This window comes from Neltuma alba, unplaced genomic scaffold (assembly GCF_004799145.2).
Source record: "Neltuma alba isolate B1F8T4 unplaced genomic scaffold, ASM479914v2 tig00013496_pilon, whole genome shotgun sequence".
Lineage (NCBI taxonomy): Eukaryota > Viridiplantae > Streptophyta > Magnoliopsida > Fabales > Fabaceae > Neltuma > Neltuma alba.
The window spans coordinates 88,107-108,004 of NW_021637722.1; the positions used below are offsets into that span (position 1 = coordinate 88,107).

The following is a 19,898-nucleotide window of genomic DNA, read 5'->3' on the forward strand; positions in this document are numbered from 1 at the left end:
TCTGGTACTGAGGGTTGGGTACGGGTCGCGACGGGGAAAAACAATCAAAGGTTGAATATCCATAACGAAGTCGGGTCACCGCATGCAGGAAAATGACCCGACCCAAATCGGCAGCCAAAATCTTGCGTATTTTATTATGGATCATAAAAAAATTACAAAGAAAGCAAATGACCAGCGAAGGACGAAGGACGCTCCTGTTTCAAAAATTGGATGACTCGGATAAGACCCTTGCAGAGAACCAAGTCCACCCGCGCTCGCAAACTCAGATTTACTGGGATTTCGATTGCTAGGGCTTCAACTTCCGTAGCTGTAAGCCATGTTTTTCTCTAAGCTAATCACTGTGTTTGTATTTTCGTCTCGGTAGTTTTCTCTTTGGTTTCTGACAAACCGTTGGATGTGGAGAAGGGAACGTTTTGGAGTGTTTAGTGTTCTGTAAATTTATTAAGTTTTGTCTCTGCGAAATATTGTGGCGCAGTGACGGTGTTGGCTCTGTTCAATTCTTCCCCCCCTTGAATTGCAAGTAACATTTCGCTTAGAGCTTTAAGCTGCATTTTTTGTCATCTTTTTGGTTTCTTGTGTTCTTACGGAACTCAGCGGCCTGTCTTAACTTCTAGTCCCTTACCTCTGCTTATTTGAGTTTTTCGTGCTATCACGTTGTAAAGATGTTGAGTAATAAATCTCGAGAGATTCGGATCTTTGAAGGCTTTGTTCGTTGTGAACCCTAATTTCTTGCTGCCAAGGTAAAGGAGTTGGGTTCTTTCGCGGTGGAAGGATGGAAACTGAGGATGGAACAAGCAACGGGGACAACACAGAATGTTCTGAAGCAGTTCAGTGCCTGAAGAGTGAAGCTGTAAATAATGGGGTTGCAGATAGCAATGATGTTAAGAAAGGGATTCAGCGCTTTAATTGTGAAGCTGTGAATAATGGGGTGGTTATTGCAGACAGGAATGGTGCTGCTCAAGGGGACTGTGGCGTAGTTGAAAGCTTTCGAACTTACAAGAGACGTAAGCATGTAAAGTTGAATTCAGAAAGGAAAGCTCAAGAAGTTTGCAGAACATACTCAGAAGCTGCAAGTCACATAGCTGGCCAGGTTTTATTCCCCTGCTTTTCCAACTGCATTGCATCGCTTAATGCCAATCTTTCTTAATCATTATTTTGGATAACGATGTGTTATCTTTTTGCATCTTGAGGAATAGTTGGAGATGTAACCTGCAAAACTTTTTATATGATTTGGGGAGGCACACATTAACCTTGAATGATGATCCTTAGAATATGAAAATTAAGAGATATTAAACTTGCATTGATGTTAATGCTTTATCGGAAGATAAAATGCTATTGACATGTCCATGAGTGTGTGCTTTTGTGTGTTGCTCTTAATTTTTAATGCTCTATGGAGTCACTTTTTATATTCGAAGTCAATATTATACTTAATTCATGTCTTGGAAACCGTAGGTTACTATTTAGCATTGTGATTTAAGGACATAAAGTTGCTGAGAACAGGCAAACACGAAAGGATCCTGATTCCGGATCATTTATTTGCTATCACTGGTCTTTGTAAAGGATAAACCCCACATACGCTACTCTTCAGATAAAATTCATTCTGTGCATAAATAAGTTAGTTCATCGAAGGATCTGTGTACTTAGGTGTTCAAGCACCAGGAAAAAAGGATATACTAGATTTCTGAATCCAATCAGTGGAAGTCATTCATTGTAATTTTGACAGCAAGAGAATAAACTTCATTTGCATTGGGCATGGCTAAGATCTGATCTTTCTGCATAAGTAGTGTTGCAACAAACATTTATTCTACGTTCTTATGGAGTTGAGGTGTGATGATACTTAAAACACTGAGACAGTGGTCTAATTGGATACATTGATAATGGATTATGCTGAAACTTCCATGAGGGGGCTAATTTGCCTGGTTCAGTTCAGGCATGCCATGATTGTGGATGGTATTATTGCCAGTTGCATAACATCCTCTTTAATATGAAAAAGGTGCTATTGTTTTGTTAATTAAAATATTATACTTGAGATGATTTCGCCCATGGCACACAATCAACTCGAATCATTAGATATACAAATCTGTTGGTTCTTTCTGCAAAGCGGTGATTGGACTTTTCTTACTGCAGGCTGTAAAGAAACCATGTAATGTAGCCATAGGAAATACTTCGGATAAGCATTCACATGCACATTGGGGAAATGTTGTACTAATGCAGTTGTATCAGTCATTAGGCAATGATAAAGGTGGCATAGAAGAGTGCATGAGGGAAGCTCTCATGCGCTATGCTAAAATTAGTTGTGCCACTACTTTAAAGGTTTGGTTCTACAACAAGAACTGCATATATCCTGGGCTTTTATGACTCCCTTCTTAATGCATTATTCTATGTTGCATCTCATTTTGTTTCAGGAAACTTGTAGAATTGACAAAGTTGGACAAGATTACTCTCCACACTTAGAACTGACGTCTCATAGATTACGGAAGAATCTTAATGGGCATGCAAATGTCTTTCGCAATGGATCTTGTAACGAGTCGGATGCTCCTGATGCAAATGAGATGTGCCAGCGTGTACTATGTAATGTCTTAGTCTCTGAGAAATTCAGTTCGTTATGTAAGGTGCTACTAGAAAATTTCAAAGGAATGAAGCCTGAAACTGTATTTGACTTCAGTGTCATAAACTCAAGGTTGAAAGAGCAAGCTTATGAACAGTCGCCCACACTTTTTTCGTCAGATATTCAACAGGTAATATTCTGCATTTGTAATTTCATCAACTTCTCTGTTTTATGTGACACCTTCTCTGTTTTTCTTCTCGGTTTGTGTTCCTTGCTTCTGTAATTGGGCTATGTATTGTATTGTTATTGTCTCCCTTCTTGCTTTGAAATTTCCATTTTATAGTCTGTTCATTTATTTTATCCAATTCATGATCTCCTCTATTGAGTAGTTCTCCGCTGTATCACTGTTTACCCCCCCTGACTGACTTGTGTGTCATAAATTCATATTTGCCATGCCTATTTTTCTTTAGTTTTTGGCTCTTATTCTTGGAAAAGATGAATTATGTATGCCAGTATACCCTCAAAGTTATAAAGTCAGACAGTTTATTGTGAATAACTGCCAGATCAATAACTCTACTTTGTAACACTTTTAGTAGTTTTTTCTTTTTAGTTACTTTATTCTTACTGTTGAACTTTGTGAAATTCCCAAACTAAAGCCGTCTATACTTTTCTTTTTTCTTTCCACTACTAGGATCTCAGAATGGACAGAAGTACTATCTTCATCCGTTAAGGTTGGGATGAGTTCCTACTTAGTAATTGATACAAATTGAAAGTTAGATGTGAAGTGCGTGGGCAGTAAGATATTTTTAATTTTCTTACAAATGACATTAGAAATGTTTCAAAAGCCAAATTAAAGCCTTTTTTTTTTTTTGGGGTGGGGGAAGGCTGTTACCTACCGGCTTACTCTATGTAAATAGAAAATGTTGGTGAAGTCGACAGTCATCTTAGGTGGCTTCTGTCCAGCCAAAAGTGAGGGTTACAACATGCTGCCTTTCTCCCCTTCTCTGCACTTTCACTGTTTATCTGTAGTATTGCCCATCATGGTCACCATCCGAGTAATAAAGCCTCAGTTTCAGAGGATTCCATCCTGATCTGAGTTAAATAGGATGACCTCGTGTGGACAATGGCAGCTCCATTGCTTAGGTTTTTCTGTGAGATGATAACCTTAAAATCTGAAAGGAGAAGCAAAGCATTATTCTTGAAATAATGTTAATTTGATGGGGGGGGGGGGGAAACCTTGCCCCCCTCCATCTTTGAGCACTGTCTAAAACACAAGAGAAAAACTAGTGTGCGCGTGTGTGTGTGTGTTTTTCCTAAAATTTGTTTGGCATGCTCAATGGCTCCACCGCAGAGTAAAGCTAAGTAGATAGCTTCTTAATAGTATAATTTCTGGTAATGATTTGGAAAACTTGAGAAATCAATCTTTTAAGAAAGATACTTCCTCCCAAATTGAGGAGGTACGAGGATTGTAATGGCAGGACCAATTTCTTGTATTCTTTGATCAAGGAGTTCCAAAATTGATGCCATTTGCATTAACAATCAACGGATTGCTATTATCTTGCTAATATTGATTGAGCATTGAATCTATTTTGACGATTTTACCCTGTTAAGTCTGTTAGGTGTTGGAGGTGTCGTATCAGTTTTTCTGCCTTTTACTGTCTCAATTTGTTACTAATTATATAAATTGTGTTGAACCAATTATTTTATTGTGTCTTGCTGCAAAGAGAGCTTGTACTTGGTTTACTAATATAACATAGGAGGGTCTCTCTTGGCTTGCTCCTTTTATATTAGTTTCTAGCTTGAGCATATAATTGAAGAATTTGATTGCTGGTGCTTATTTAATATGACTTAAAATGATGGATATTTTAAGGTTTGGCGAAAACTTCAAGACGCCGGTAATGAGATTGTTTCTCTTGCCAAGGGCCTTTCAAACATTTCGAGAACTTATTGTGAGCAGGTAAAGCAAATTCCTGTACTTCTGAAACACTGAAGTTTCATAATCCGCTTTTTGCTATACTAAACCATATTTTGTCCTTACCTTCAGGCTGGAGTTTCCGTGCATGGCGCATTCAAAGATGGAAAACTGGAGGTGAGAGTTTTTATTTACTGGCGTTTCATGAGATGATTTTATGGAGATACCACAGCTTAAAATCAATTATTTATTCAGGGATTTTTCTCTCGGGTTGTATGGTATGAAGATGGGAAGAGATTCCCATTCTGTCCTTTTTTTTTTCTTTTTTTTTTTGGTAAGTTATAATTGTTATAATCACTTAGCAGTGTTTATTCCTTCTTACTTTCTCTAAATAGAGGTGCGAGAGTCATTTTCATCTATGAACTTTCCCCTCATTTTATTTACCTTTCCCTTCATTTTCATTAAGCATATCAAAAGAGGCCTCAGATCACAACTATAGCAGCAGTTGGTGTTTTGTCTATTTAATCTGCAAAAAGTTTCACTGAATTCCCAACCTTGTCATACTTGAGCCACTATCCACTGCATTTTACCTAATTTACTTCTTGTGCAAATCATTATGACTGTCAACTGTAGTTGCTTCATGAACCGAAAAATTGATCACCTGCATTCCGGACACAATACTATAGGCATACCTCATAGTTCTCTGAGAAAGAAAGGAGTTGAAGAATGTAGATGTTGTTTTGCCTTTGACATCCAAGATTAAGCGGGTTTGGCTTGGGATCTTTCTGTCTGAAAGTCATTTCTGCTATCTTTCTGGGTTCTGTAGATTTTGTCGTCAATGATGCATATGATATGTTCATACCATAAAAGCGCTGCTCTTTGATCCTGTTGCACTTTCAGTAACGAATGCAATTATTTCATATGATGAGTTTTTGCACGAGAGAATTTCTAAAACGGTCTTTGAGATTATTTTGACCTTCTTGTGTCAAGCAGTTCTGTAACCAGGAATCTGATTCTCACATGAAACCGGAGCAGACAGAAGACTGTGGCGTGTATAAGATGTGCACTTGCAGGCATTGTGGAAACAGAGCAGATGGGAAAGACTGTTTGGTTTGTGATTCATGCGAGGAGATGTTCCATATCTCCTGCATTGAACCTCCTGTCAAAGAGATACCCCACAAGAGCTGGTACTGTGTCAAATGCACTGCCATTGGAATTGGATCTCCACATGAAAACTGTGTAGTATGTGAAAGGTTGAATGACTCCAAGACCCTGAACTTTGATGAAAACTCCCCTGTAAATGATGAAACAATTAATGAATTGGAAGAGAATTCAAATTGCACCTATGATGGGGCTCAAGCATCTAGAAGGGGGAAAATCGACATGATCTGCAAAGTTTGTAAAAATGAGGTGGATGGTGAAAGAATTAAAATCTGTGGTCACTCTGCCTGCGATGGTAAGTACTACCATGTAAGATGTTTGACAAGTAAACAGTTGACATCATATGGTCCCTGTTGGTACTGCCCTTCTTGCTTATGCCAAGTTTGTCTCACTGATAAAGATGATAATAAGATTGTTATCTGTGATGGATGTGATGATGCATACCACATATATTGCATGAAACCTCCCCGAGCTGCTATTCCCAAAGGAAAATGGTTCTGCATAAAATGTCATACAGGGTTACGAGCAATACACCGGGCAAAAAAGGTATATGAGAGTAAAAAGCAGAGAAAGGCAAGTGAAGATGGTTCAAAACCAGTGGACAGATTTGAAAAAAATTGGAATGGTAAACACGGAAGAGATTTGGATAAAGGTGGAGGAATGGACATGCTTTTAACTGCAGCCAATACTTTGAATTTGGAAGAGGACTTGGCTGCATTTGGGATGTAGAGGAAGTTGTGTGCTTCCTAGTTATTTTAGTAATTGCTTTAATTTCTTTCAGGTTCGCGCTAGTAAAGTAATATCCAATTATTTCACACTGCATTGTTTGGATGACTGATATTTTGGTAGGCTGTATAACTGTTGTAGATTTTGCTGACTTCAATGTACATGACATGGAAAGACAGGATAATAGAGGGACTTTTGAAGGCAGCTAGCATCATCAGAAACTATGATGAGCGGAGTCCTAGTAAATGGAGGAGTTATCAATTGACAGATGCGATTGCTATTAAATGGCTGCTTACTTTGTTCCATGTGGATCATACCATTTTGGGTTGGGATGTTCCTTAGATCTGTAAAATCTAAATTCCTGTTAATTTGTAATCAAAAATTTAACAGTTACTTTGGACCTCAGGATTACCATTTTAATGCATACCTTATTCTCAGTTACTGCTCCTTGTTCGAGGTAAAATGCTTTTTGAACCTTTCCTCTACAGTCCAGCGCTTTAAAGACTGTTTCGCCCAATTTTTCATTAACCGACCTGCCGAAACCTGGTATTGGTCGAGGCCGGATCAGACTTCAAGCGATGTGATACCCGACCCAGTTTGAGAACGTCCTTTTGTCTGTGAACCACCACTGATTTGGCCTTCAGCGAAATTGGTAGATTAGAAAACTATTTATCCGGTCATGAGATGCTATAGATTACAGTTATAAAATTAGGCTATAATTTTCCCTTACAACTTTATAATTAGATTATTTTTATATACAAATGGATGAATGAAAAGAGAGAATGCAATTTTTTTCCCGAAAGGATGAAAAGAATGAACAAAGGGCAGATTCTAATTTGTAATTTCAAAGCCATCGGTGTTGAGTGGGTCCCTGGCGGCGGATCCGTGAAGGACATATGCACTGAAGATATAATACATGATGCTTTTATTGTGCTTATCCACTTCTCTTAAAACAATGGAGGTCTTCCACCCCATAAAAGCCTATGCAAATTGCAAAGTGACGCCCGACTGTAACGAAGACTGCTACCAATATAGGAGTAATTAAAGCTTTCCTTCCTCGTGTTATTGCGCGCAATGTAGCTTCATACTAGCAAACTGAGTTCCGGTATTTTACCCCCCCCCCCCAAAAAAAAAAAACTCAGTTCTGGTAATACTGGTATTGTCCACACTCGATTCGCAAGGGCAATTGGATTTCAAAAATATTAAAATTAAACTTGATCCGCCCTGGGAGTTATATCTTCTGTAAAACTTATGGATAAAATTCAGTGCGCGTTTCTTTGAAAAAAGAAAAATGACAACGTTATGGAATATTAGCGAGACTGAGGAGTTACAGTTACGTTCAAGCCATCTAAAGAAATTAGTCGAAAGGCTCCGAACACTGGATACACGCGCAAGAAAACAATATATATATATATATATATTTCAAATTAAAAATTAGACGCAGATCTATGACATGATTTCGTTCAATTCACATCATTATGATTACATGATTACTCTTTATTTATTCATTATGAGTAATCAAATCAAACCAAAAAAATTAGAGAAAAGCCTTGAATTATATGTGATTAACCTGACAAATTGAGAAATACCATCGTTATTATTCAGAAGCAAACAAGCAGCAAGACGAGGCATGCATAAAACAGCGCACAAAAGCTTCATTGAATTAACTGACTGGAATCTGATTGCTCACTCACGCATACAGATTAAGAACCTAAATTAAAGCTAAAGCAGTCGGAAGTACAGATCGGGAAAGTCAGGTTGATAGGTGAAATTGGAGGGGTTGGCGGTGCCGATGGCCAGAATGGTGGCTACACCGTCAAGATTTGAAAGCTCCGATGGCTGTGCCTCTCTCATATCCTTCAGATTCGCCACCTGCGACCGGCACGCAACAACAGTAAAGCTGTCAGCCTGTGACCCTTTTGAGTTTTGACCCAAGAACAACAAAGTTGGCTGCGAGATTTAAATTTTCTAATTAATTATTTTTTAAAATAAAAAATCATTTTTAAAAATTAATTGGTGAGGGATTGTTTTTATTTAAGTTATATACCTGTTAAACTAATTGTTGTAAAAATAAAAAAAAATGAATGAGATTTTGACCATCCAAACAGATCTGTTACTCATCCCTCTTAACAAGTATTTGAGCTCATACCTGTGGAGCTGTGGTTCACTTGATCCTTATGCTCCTTCCTCTCCGATTTACAGGAGGGTCTCATCGTCAACACATCAATTATTTATTATAATTTTTTTATTACGTTAATTATTTGTTACAATAAAAAAAATTCGTTTTATATAATTTTAAAAAACCTAATCCTACACCTACTTGTGCTTCACTGTTGTCGTGCAGGTCGTGGCTTTCTCCCTCTTCCCTAATCAATTTCGCGCCTCGTTTCTCCATTCATTAATAGTCGGTCACCTCTTTTAGTCCTTTGTCTCGTTTAAATAGACATTGCTGTGGAAGTAGCAACAATGGGATGTGGATTCTCACCATTTTTTCTTATTTAAAATAATTAATTAAAGACTTTAAAAATGACAGTTCAAATTAGATATAGACAATTTAGATCTGATAAGCTTAGAGTGCTTATCAAAATGATGAGTACTGAAACTGGGTTTCACAACTCAACCATCTATCTTTCCGAAACTATTTTTAGTACTCATCACTGTAAGCTAATCAAATCTAGACAGTTTATATCTGATTTGAACAGTTCTATATTTTAAATTTTTAATTAATTATTTTAAAATAAAAAATTATTTTTGAAAGAATGATAATAACTATTTTAAAATACATATATTAAAATAATTATTTTAAAGAAATAAAAAAAATTAAATTTGAATCATTCAAATAAGATATGAACAATTCATATATGATGAGTGTAAGGTGCTCATTAAAGTCTGAAATTGGTTCCTCAACTCCGCTGCCTAGTTCACAGTTTCACTCTGCATTAAGAATTGAGTTCTCTACAACAGAACATTTATTGAATGGGGTCTAATCCAGCTAATATTTGTTACGATCTGCTTTCCTCTGGATATCATCCCCACTGCTCTCTCATTCTCATTGGCTCATTATCCATGCCTTTGCCTTTCATATTCCCAGCTTACCCGCGTATGAAATTTCTCCCTCCATATCATATTACTTCTCTTATTTTTAACATCTTTTACTGAAATAAAAAAAAAATTCTTAAACTTATTACCCCTGTTTTAAAACTTAGCAACTTTAACCGTTTAGTGGTGACATACACACTTTCTAATAAAATAATAATTCACACAATAATAAATAAAAAATAAAATCCTATAATAATGCAAATAATGTCAAGGAGTAACTTCCTTTTTGCATATTTATTTGTATTTTAAAATAACCATCACTCAGTTTTTTTTTTATAAAAAAAAAAACAATTTTACTCCTTATTGGGATATACACTAAATTTGTGCAATTAACTCTCCATTTGCCAGAGATATTTAAAAGAAATAGTAGGAGAGAATAAATAGTGTTTAGTGTCGTCACAATGAAGGGAAAAAAAAAGGTTAGTGTTTTTGTGTGTTTAATTAACTACAAATTTTGGGCTCTAAAACAGCCCAATTCAGGACCATTACGTCGGCCCGTTTCATCCTAAATCGGCCGAGCGAGGATTCATTTTAGCTTCCTCGTGACGGTTTGAGCGAATTCTATAATCTTGTCTGCTTACTATAATAATGCAGCTTATTCAGTGTATTTATCTCACATGGAAAAGTCAAAACGTATAAGTGTGCCTCGGAGCTGATCGGATTGTTGTCAAGTTTTAGTTTCGAGTGCATGAATTACGAATTCCATGGCTTAAGCAGGTGGGATTCCATGATGACCAAATTTATCCTGTGCCGGATCCACATGGGATTCAAGAGCGCAAATTGTGGGCTGGGTGACGAATTGACGATGACCTCAGCTTCACCCGGAAAGGCAGTCTCAAAAGACATGTCACCTTCTTGAATCGTTGAAAATGCAGTGAAATCCAACCCAAACCACGCACTTTAATCACTCGCATGACGTCTAAGGCGGTCTGCGAAATACATATAATATTTGAAAGAGGGAATCAATCACTCCAGTTCAAGTTCACACCAGCCCAACCAGCCGACGGGACTGACCAAAATAGTATCAGGTTAGATTAGATGCATCATTTGGTGTTAATCTAGTGATAGGGAATTGGCCAACATCTTTATCCGACAGCTACACAAGGCAGGGAAAAAAAAAAGTGTTATTTTATTCGGAGCATGTGACAATCAATGTGACCGGGCATAAATATACCACAGTTCGGGTAAAATTATGTTTTCTTTGAAAAAGGAAGAAAGGAAAGAACTGGAAAAAGGGGGGGGGGGCGAAATTGCTGTATCTCTGTTCACACTAGTTTTATCAGAAGTGGGAGTGTTGGTGTTTAAGCTTCAGGGGCACCGGGATGCTGCCAGCATTAAGAAGATTAAAAGAAATGATGAGAGTGAACAATGTGGGCAATGAAAGTGGTGGTGGGGAACGAATCTCGTGGGCACATGATGAAAATGTGAAGAAAGGGTTTTTCAAGATTCCAAATTCAAAAGAAAAAAAGGTCGAGTGGAAATGGAGTGAAATGACCCGCGGGGAGTGGATGCCTATCCACTAAATGAAGTCTGAAGTCGGAGTCTTTTGAGGAAAGAGACGGCAGATAGAAGTGAGAAGGAAGAAGGGATTAAGAAAGTGGACGGTTTGTTAATCCAGCTGGTTCCGTAATCGGATTTGGTTGCTCCCATTTAGCAGCGAAACTTGTGTTGGATTAGAATGTGTAATTTCCCAAATTAAAAGTCGTGGGGACCACCAATCCGATTTGAATATTTTAATGTAATTAGCTAACGAAGCCGTCATAGAATGCAACACAACACTCGCTTGGAATGGACTTTTGATGAAAGCAGTGCAGCCACTAGTCGCAGACCAGGCTGCGTAACGGGCAAGGGAAGTGAGGCACGTGAGCTACCTTGCTGACTCAGATGGCGGATATGGTTTATTGCTTAGTTTGCAATTTTTTAGCAAGTAGGACTCTTCATAGCACTAATACATACACTCACAGTATTAATTAATGCTACCGTGTTTAATAATGATAATTTCGAAACCAGAGCCTTGGTTCATAGCAACTATTCGTGCTTATTGTTTTAAGTGGCCCTTCCGGGATTTTTCAGAGAGAATCCCAGTTTGGCACGGGGAGTTACGTTGATCAAGCCATGATGTTTAGTGGTAGTTTTTAATTTTGACTTACTGGCACAAATCATTAAATTTTTATGGGGTTATTTTTTTCCTAACTAATGATAATGATGGCCAATTTTTTCCCATCCCGTGGGTAATTTTAATGAAAGAGCGCAAACGCCCGTATGGTGGCCAGTTCCATGTTCCATGACGCCTTTTGATTTCGTATTTTCCTTTAGTTCACACGTTCTTCTATTGAAAGCCTTTCGATTCTAGAACAGGAAGAGGGTCCTTTGAAGCTGGCTTTATGGTGAAGTCCCTGGAGTCGCCAACTAATCGCTCCAGTTGAGTGGTCATCTCTGTTTTAAAAATATAATAAATTATGTGAATTAAGTATGTGAGCCATCGTCAGATCTGGTCATTCCATTCTCGCATGAGCTCATTAATTAACTGATAGGATACCATCACACAAAAAGTCAACACTAGAGAGCAGATACGATTAAGATTTGTGTATTTTCATATACAATAACGAAAAGGGAAGAGGGAGAAATTGGATTTTTTTTTTTTTCTGCGTTCACATTCAGTCAGCGCGCTTGAATTCTCCCCTCACCAAAAACCGCAGCGGATCTCCCCTCTTGGAATGCGAGGCTCGACTCGACCCTCGCCTTGTGTTATTTTCAACCTTTTATTCTTTTTTAGAAATTAGCTGTAATTAATCATTACAGTTACAGCCCCTTTTTTTTTTTTTGGCCCGGCTGCTACTTGTGCTAATCCTACGCCCAAAAATCCAACACGCATCAATCACCCAAATCTATCCGTCCATGACAGAGAGCCCCGTTCACACACACAACCAGATCGGTGGCGTCGCATCATACGTGTCACCAGAACAAGGGCTTTCAATTTTCCGCAAATCTTTGTATTTCTCTCCTCTTCTTCAATATTCTGGGCCCCATCCAGGATCCAGCTCCACCGATATAGCATTAGGGCCTTTGTCCCCGAAATCCAGTTTCGTCGGACAAAGATAGAGAGACAGAGGAAGAGCTGCGGGAAAAGAGGGTGACGAAGCTAAACTCTTAACTGCGACGATGGTGGTTTTAGCTGAGACGGATCAACAGAAGACCGTGACTGTGAAGAAGGAGGCACAGCTCAGGCGCCTCCGGAAGATCAATGCGACGGTGATTCCAGCACCGAGGAAATCAGTTAAGCGAATGATGTTTGAGACGGTGGTGAGATTTATCGCTGGCTGCATTTCATCTCAACGAAACCCAGAGGAACAGAATGATGCCTGCATCAAACCCGATTCGACGGTCGGCCTGCCCTGCACAACAAACATCAACCACATATACCCGTACGAATCACCCTTCGATTAGTTGTAATTACGTAGTGGTTAAAAATGAGAGTCATTGTGTTCGGTTGGGCTTTCATTTAGTACGGAGCCCTTTTTAGATTCCTGATTTTCGTTCCACGTTGTATTTATCCATCTGCTGTTCAAATTAGATGCTCGCATTTGGTATTCTGATATTCTGGGTTTCAAGTTCTGATTGAATCCGAACCAATCCTTCTCGGTTGGGTTTACCAGTGACTCTAATTCGAAACCAGAGTCAGCGAAGCGAAAGATAGCGCCGTAAATATATTAATTACATCAACTGTTGTCTGTTTTTGAAGGAGCAAAATATAGTGGAAAAACAGAGCACATGATGATTTCATTTCTTCAAAATCTTGGGGTGGGGGATGGGGAAATTGCGTCATTTACTTAATTCGTCTATGATAAGGCATCAAGTTTCTATCATTTAGGGAAAAGTGTGACTTGGATTTTCTGCCAAGTTTTTCGGCCTCTAGGTTGCTCTGGAGTTGATTCCGTTTGTGCGTGTCAGCAGTCCCGCTGGCACATCGGAAAACGAAGACAGCGACGGCGACGACGAAGAATAAAAATTAGTATTTTTTAAATTTAATTTAATTTTGGTGGGGTGGGGGAGGGAGCTGGAAAACTGTCTGAGAAAAGAGTATAGCAGCCAACCGCCGATATTGCGCTTGTCATCATCTTCCCGTACTTTCCTCGGTCCTCGGGATTCACACGCAAGGGAGTTTGTGTTTACAGGTTTTAACTGGTGACTTGCGCTTCCTTGCTTTCACGACCCATGGGAGTTGGGATTTGCATTCTCTTCATTAATATTGATTGATAATTAATATTATTCCTAGCAAGTGCCTACTTATGCTATCTTGATCCCTGATCAGTGAAGACACGTTTCCATAATCGTAATTTGTTCGAGTGGGCTGATGATCTTGAAAGTATCTCTACTTAGTTGGTTCATTTGTAATATAAATTACACTGCAGATTAATTTTTTATAGTTAAGATAGGAAGTAACCATACTATTGATAAATTTGCCTATTTTACTAAATTTTTAAAACTAATTGATGTCTTTAAAATTATTCATCTTTTTATATATCCTCTTTCTTAATTAACCAAAAACATCTAAATTTATGACTTCAGTATCTTGTAAATTATAAATAGGGACACCCAAACCTTATCTATTTTATTTTGTTTTACAAAAATGGACGGAGGTAATATTATTTTCAAGTTAACATCTTGCTATTCAGAAACAATACTCTTATGGGAGCATTATGCACTCTACTTTTATTTTTCAAACTGCCCTGTCCAATTCAGGACCAGATAACAATACTTTGTCCCGATTGCTTTTCAATTCCCCCCAAAAAAAAAAAAAAGAATAAGCCGGTGTATGAATGGGTTTAGGCTGGTTTATCTGTTTCCTGTTTGTTTCAATGTACTCTTCTTGCTTCTATTGTAAATAATTATATCCTTTCATTCAAAAAGAAAAAGAAAGAAAGATGCACTTCTGACCCAGTTTCACACCTGGGGCCGAATTGAGGGTGGTCCCGCGAGATTATACGTGGATCCTAACACACTCACATACATACATACATATATATATATATATGAGACCAAGTTAAAGGAACTGTATGATACCGCTGGCATTAGTAATGCAGGGGACAAAATAATCTTCCTAGATTATTCTCAAAGAGATTTGGATGAAACTAAATCCGGAATGAATCCTCTTAGAATGTGACTTTCAGGTTGATGATTTCAACCGCATCCTCTATCGCAAATCCAATCATCACATCATTCACTTTCTTGACCTCCTTTTTTCTTAGCCCACTTCTTCTTATTGGACATTATCCATCGAATCAGCCCTTTAAAGCATGATCATGTGATAACCCACTACCCTAAATAGAACAACAAAGTTAACCGCAATGCGCTTGATGAGTGAAAAGTGAAAAGAGAAACCAGAACTTTGAAATTTTTATTCATTCCAATCATCACTCGTCAGTGCAAAGAATATTTTGAGTACTCATGTACATTACGAGTTAAAATTTACTGTAGATGAGCATATTAAACTACTGTAGAAGTTGAGGCAAATATGACGTCTTGGTTAATTTGAAGAATATCACAGAAAGGGAAAGAGAAATCCAGCGAGGCACCACCCCCACATTCACCTCACGTACAAGGAGCAAATAAAGCAGTATACGGGAATGAAGTCGATGTTGGACTGGGTGGACTGCACTTGACTGGAATATTAAAATTAGAAATAATAATGATGATAGAGCGAGGGAAGGTTAAGTGTGGAGTGTGAAAGCGAATAAAGTGAGGCAGAGAAGAGGACAGGGTTGAGCGGGTATAGCTAGCACTGAACATAAAAAGGAAGCCCTTATCCAGTGCAATGAACATGTACATATATGATTCTTTTTCAAACCATGTTTCTTTACCTGTTTACTCTTTGGTTGAAATTGTGTCTTGTGTGGAAAAAGAATTCCAGAGGCATATAATTCACCAGTTAATTGCAGGCTAAGCAAGCTCGAAGAACCACTGTGTTTTGTGATGAGATTAACCACGGAAGTGGTCTGGTCGGCAGCCATGTCATAGCCATTGGAAAACCGAGGGAATTAATGATGAGCTGGATTCATCATGCCCCTTGCCTCGCCAACTATGACGCTCGTGGGCCCCAAATCCAACGTCATCCATGCTTTTTGGTTTTTTGGTGATGCTGGCCAGTCATTTATTTATCCCGCCAATTGCTTGCTGTTTACGGTAACAAAAATTTTTCTTAATATAAGAATTAGTTTAATTTCTAATTTGACCATAAATATAAAACATCAATTTATTTTGTCTCTTATATCTATCTTTTTTTAAGATAGTTTTTGTATTAGTTGCACATATTAAAGGTTTTATCAGATAGTAATTTTAGTTAATACACATTATTAATAAGGGCATTTTAGAAAAAACATACATATTTATTACAGATAACTAACTTAACAAACTTTCTTAATCTACTTAAATTAGTTAATTAGTTTGTATATTAAGAGTTTTTTTTTACCAGCGGTTTGTATTTTAAGAGTTAAAAGAAATATATTAGATGACTCGACATCAAGGTATGCAGTCCCTATTTTTCAACACTTGGCGATATATAGTAAAGATATTCCCGACAAATAATTAAAGGCGGCCAACGCCACATACAAAAAGAAAATACACATGAAAGCTAAGGCTTAACAAAAGCCTGGGCGTGAAATTAAAGCACATCCGAACAGACACCGCTTCCTTAATTTCCCATTACAATGTGATGTCATGTATAATCTCATCGTAATCATATCTACGATGTGGGGTCCAGCTTGATTGGCTGCGTTCTAGTTGTTAATGGATAAGCAGGCACATGGTCTCCATAGCTCCGTACAACAAGTTTATTGGGAAAATTGTGTTGGAAAGGCCAGCGCGCTCACCTGCTTCTTTCCGTCTGTAATTAGAGTGCATCCGCATGTAATCCTGCCCTTCGGTGCTTCAACTCATTTATGGTTTTTGGTTAAGCTAACGTACGACGCCAGCTTCCAATAAACTTGGTCTGTTGTGTCTTTTTGTCGATAATGATTCACGCCAAGGGTTCGTCCTGTGATTATGAAACGGACTTGCATCCCTCCCTTAATCATGCCTCCAGTGGAAGGAATCATTGTTATCAATCTCGATTGTGATATGACGATGCTAATTAAGAAGAGAGTGATAAATTTATTTTTGGGGGAAAAAAGGTGAAGGCCTCCATCTCAATACCGTAACATCATAATCCGATATACAATTGACAATCTTCAATTGACACCCAATGGAGAGAGTCCAGGTTTTCATGAAACTCCTGGCTGGCCAAATTAAGTCATCACGTGGGGACACAAGAATGTCTTCGATTTGGTGAGATAGTTGGAGCAACATCATGAGCTTGATCTTCCACGGAGACAGCACAATCCGTTCAGAAAAGACTTCAAGAGGGGACCAAATCTACGAGCCATTTTCCCAATAACTTTGCGCCCGCCCGACTTATTAATTATCCAGTCAAATCCTCGCATAATTTCTCCAATAATATTTGGAATAGTGTCTGTTTCGAAACCAGTTTCGGTACTCATCATTTTGACCTGTATCTTAAACTCATCAGATTTGGGCTGTCTATATCTCATTTGGATGGTTCAAATTTAAATTTTTAATTAATTGTTTTTAAATAGAAAAAACTATTTTTTGAAAGAATGATAGTTAAGAGATTATCCCTATTTTAGATTATATAATATTAAAATAATTATTTTGAATAAATAAAAAATATTTAAATCTGAACCACCCAAATGAGATATAAATAATTAAGATCTGATGAGTTTAGGATGCTCATCAAAACGATGAGCACTGAAATGATGGCGTCATGTAATGAGGCACAGTGAGTTAAGTGGTGGGTTTCACAGAAATCACGATTTTAGTGGTAACTATACATATCATTGACATCGACAATGACCAGTAAAAAGAGTAATGGTGTAATTTATTAAATTTAATCCTAATTTTAACTTTTTATGACCCCTGACCTTATTTGTCAGGTGCATAAAACTGATTATTTTAGTGGTATAGTTTTATGCATGTTTTTTTTTTCCTTATATGCAATTTTGCTCCTCAAGATGTGAAAATTATATATAATTAAAGATCAGAAGTGAAATTGCACTTAAAGATCATAAATGAAATTACAAAATAAAAAATAATTATACATAAAATTACATAACTAAAAAGATCATAGTATTAAATGCAGAAATACTATCAAGAGTTTTACCCAATAAAAAATAATAATGGTATTCCCCCCCCCCCTTAATTTTCGAGAGAGAGAAAGAGCTGGAAAACCGTGTGAGAAAAGAGCATAGCAGCAAGCCGCCGCCCGCCGACGTGCGATGCGCTTGTCATCATCCTAGCATATTCTCCTTGGTCGTCGGGATTCACACGCAATGGAGTCTGTGTTTACAGGTTTTCACTTGTGACTTTCGCACTATGTGCTCATTTCATTTCATCACATGCCATGAAATTGGTTAATTAGCGGCAGGCAATCAAAATTCTTTGAAGGTTATCGTTGTAAAGTAGAAATGGAGTTGGCAGTGAAAAGATAAACGAGGCAAGTGAGTGAGTTGACGGGAACGTTAAAATTAGAAATAAATGAGATAATACCAACAAAGTGAGAGCGAACGCAGTGGCCATATGACGAATAAAAAATGAACAAGTCAGTGCATGAATGGGTTTAGGCTAATTTAACTCTTTCCTGTTTGTTTCAATGTACTCTTCTTGCTTCTGTTGTGAATAATTATCTCCTTTCATTCAAAAAGAAAAAGAAAGAAAGACGCACTTCTGACTCAGTCTCAGCTTCACATCTGGCGCCGAATTGAGGGCGGTCCCCACGAGACTTTACATGGATCGTCACACGCGCGCGCGCACACACACATATATAACCAAGTTAAAGGAAATGTATGATACTGCTGGCATTAGTAATATAGGGGACAAAATAATCTTCCTGGATTATTCTCAAAGAGATCTGGATGAAACTAAATCCGGAATGAATCCTCTTAGAATGTGACTTTCAGGTTGATAATTCATACCGCATCCTCTATCGCAAATCAAATCATCACGTCATTCATTTTCTTGACCTCCTTTTGACTTTAACCTCCTTCTTCTTATTGGACATTATCCATCGATCCAGCCCTTCAGAGCCTGATCATGTGATAACCCACTACCCTAAATAGAACAACAAAGTTATTCGCAATTAATGCGCTTGATGATGATGAGTGAGAAAGGAAAAAAAGAAACCAGAACTTGGGAATTTTAATTCGTTCCGATCACCGCTCGTCAGTGCAAAGAATATTTTGAATATTAATATACATTACGAGTTAAAATCCACTGTAGAAGTTGAGGCAAATATGATGTCTTGGTTAATTTGACGAATATCACAGGAAGGGAAAGAGAAATCCAGCGAGGCACACCCCCACACTCACCTCACGTACAAGGAGCAAATAAAGGAGTATAAGGGGAATGATGTAATGGGTGACGTCAATGTTGGACTGGGTGGACTGGAATATTAAAATTAGAAATAATAATGATGATGATGATAATGATAATAAATCGAGAGAAGGTTAAGTGTGGAGTGTGAAAGCATAATGACGAATAAAGTGAGGAAGAGCAGGGTTGAGCGGGGATAGCTAGCACTGACCATAAAAAAGGAAGCCCTTATCCAGTGCAATGAACCTGCACATATATGATCCGGATCTTCTTTTTCAAACCATGTTTCTTTACTTGTTTACTCTTTGGTTGAAATTGTGCCCTGCGTGGGAAAAGAATTCCAGAGGCATATAATTCACCAGTTAATTGCAGGCTAAGCAAGCTCGAAAGACCACTGTGTTTTGTGATGAGCTTAACCGCGCAAGTGGCCTGGTCGGCAGCCCCGTCACCGCCAGTGGAGAACCGGGGGAATTAATGATGATATGGATTCATCGTGCCCCCTGCCTCGCCAACCATGACGTTCGTGGGCCCCCCAAATCCAACGCCATCCTCCTTTTTTTTTTTGTGATACTGGCCAGTCATTTATTTATCCAGCCAATTGCTTGCTGTCTACGGCCGTAACAAAATATCTGGTATTATTTTTTATTTTTTTAATTTGATTCTAAATATAAGATATTAATTTATTAAAAATAACAGAAATATTAGAGAACTGATGTCAAAGACACGCATATTCGCGGTAACTTGCTTTTAATTCCCTCGAGTGCACGGATCAGAGGAATTAATAGCTTGTTCCGTTGTTGCTGGGTGGCTTTAACTGATCAATGCCCAATCAATTCGACACAGCTCGAATGAAGGACAGCATTTGTCTTTCTTTCTTTTTTGGAGATAAAGGCAAAATGATACTACTGTCAATAAAAAAAACAGAGCCAGCACTAAACTGACTAATTTTAAAAGCAACTTCCTAGTTATTATAGGAAAAAAAAAAATACAGCTAAACCGTGATAAAAGCCTATTAATGTGCTGTCGAGC

At 37.9% G+C, this 19,898-nt stretch overlaps 1 protein-coding gene across 5 annotated transcripts; it reads left to right on the forward strand.

Annotated features, from left to right (window-relative positions):
* Positions 1 to 186: 186 nt before the first annotated feature.
* Positions 187 to 6,810, forward strand: LOC114737764 (PHD finger protein EHD3-like). Of its 5 annotated transcripts, none has more exons than XM_028925726.1 (8): positions 187 to 309; positions 741 to 1,090; positions 2,128 to 2,313; positions 2,406 to 2,738; positions 4,419 to 4,505; positions 4,593 to 4,637; positions 5,454 to 5,916; positions 6,523 to 6,810. In XM_028925726.1, the coding sequence occupies exons 2-8, from the start codon at positions 773 to 775 to the stop codon at positions 6,687 to 6,689; spliced, it is 1,599 nt and encodes a 532-aa protein (XP_028781559.1). In that variant the 5' UTR covers positions 187 to 309; positions 741 to 772; the 3' UTR covers positions 6,690 to 6,810. The 5 variants fall into 5 exon arrangements, with proteins under 5 accessions (XP_028781559.1, XP_028781560.1, XP_028781556.1 ...); XM_028925727.1 differs by having other exon boundaries at positions 6,527 to 6,608; XM_028925723.1 differs by lacking the exon at positions 6,523 to 6,810 and having other exon boundaries at positions 5,454 to 6,516.
* The last annotated feature ends 13,088 nt before the right edge of the window (positions 6,811 to 19,898 follow it).

Bases quoted from the DNA above. Each gene is read 5' to 3' on its own strand.
- LOC114737764 (XM_028925723.1), top strand. From the start codon at position 773: ATGGAAACTGAGGATGGAACAAGCAACGGGGACAACACAGAATGTTCT. The intron at 2,314-2,405 runs GTTTGGTTCTAC...ATTTTGTTTCAG, and splicing joins GTTGTGCCACTACTTTAAAG to GAAACTTGTAGAATTGACAA. The intron at 4,638-5,453 runs GTGAGAGTTTTT...TGTGTCAAGCAG, and splicing joins TCAAAGATGGAAAACTGGAG to TTCTGTAACCAGGAATCTGA.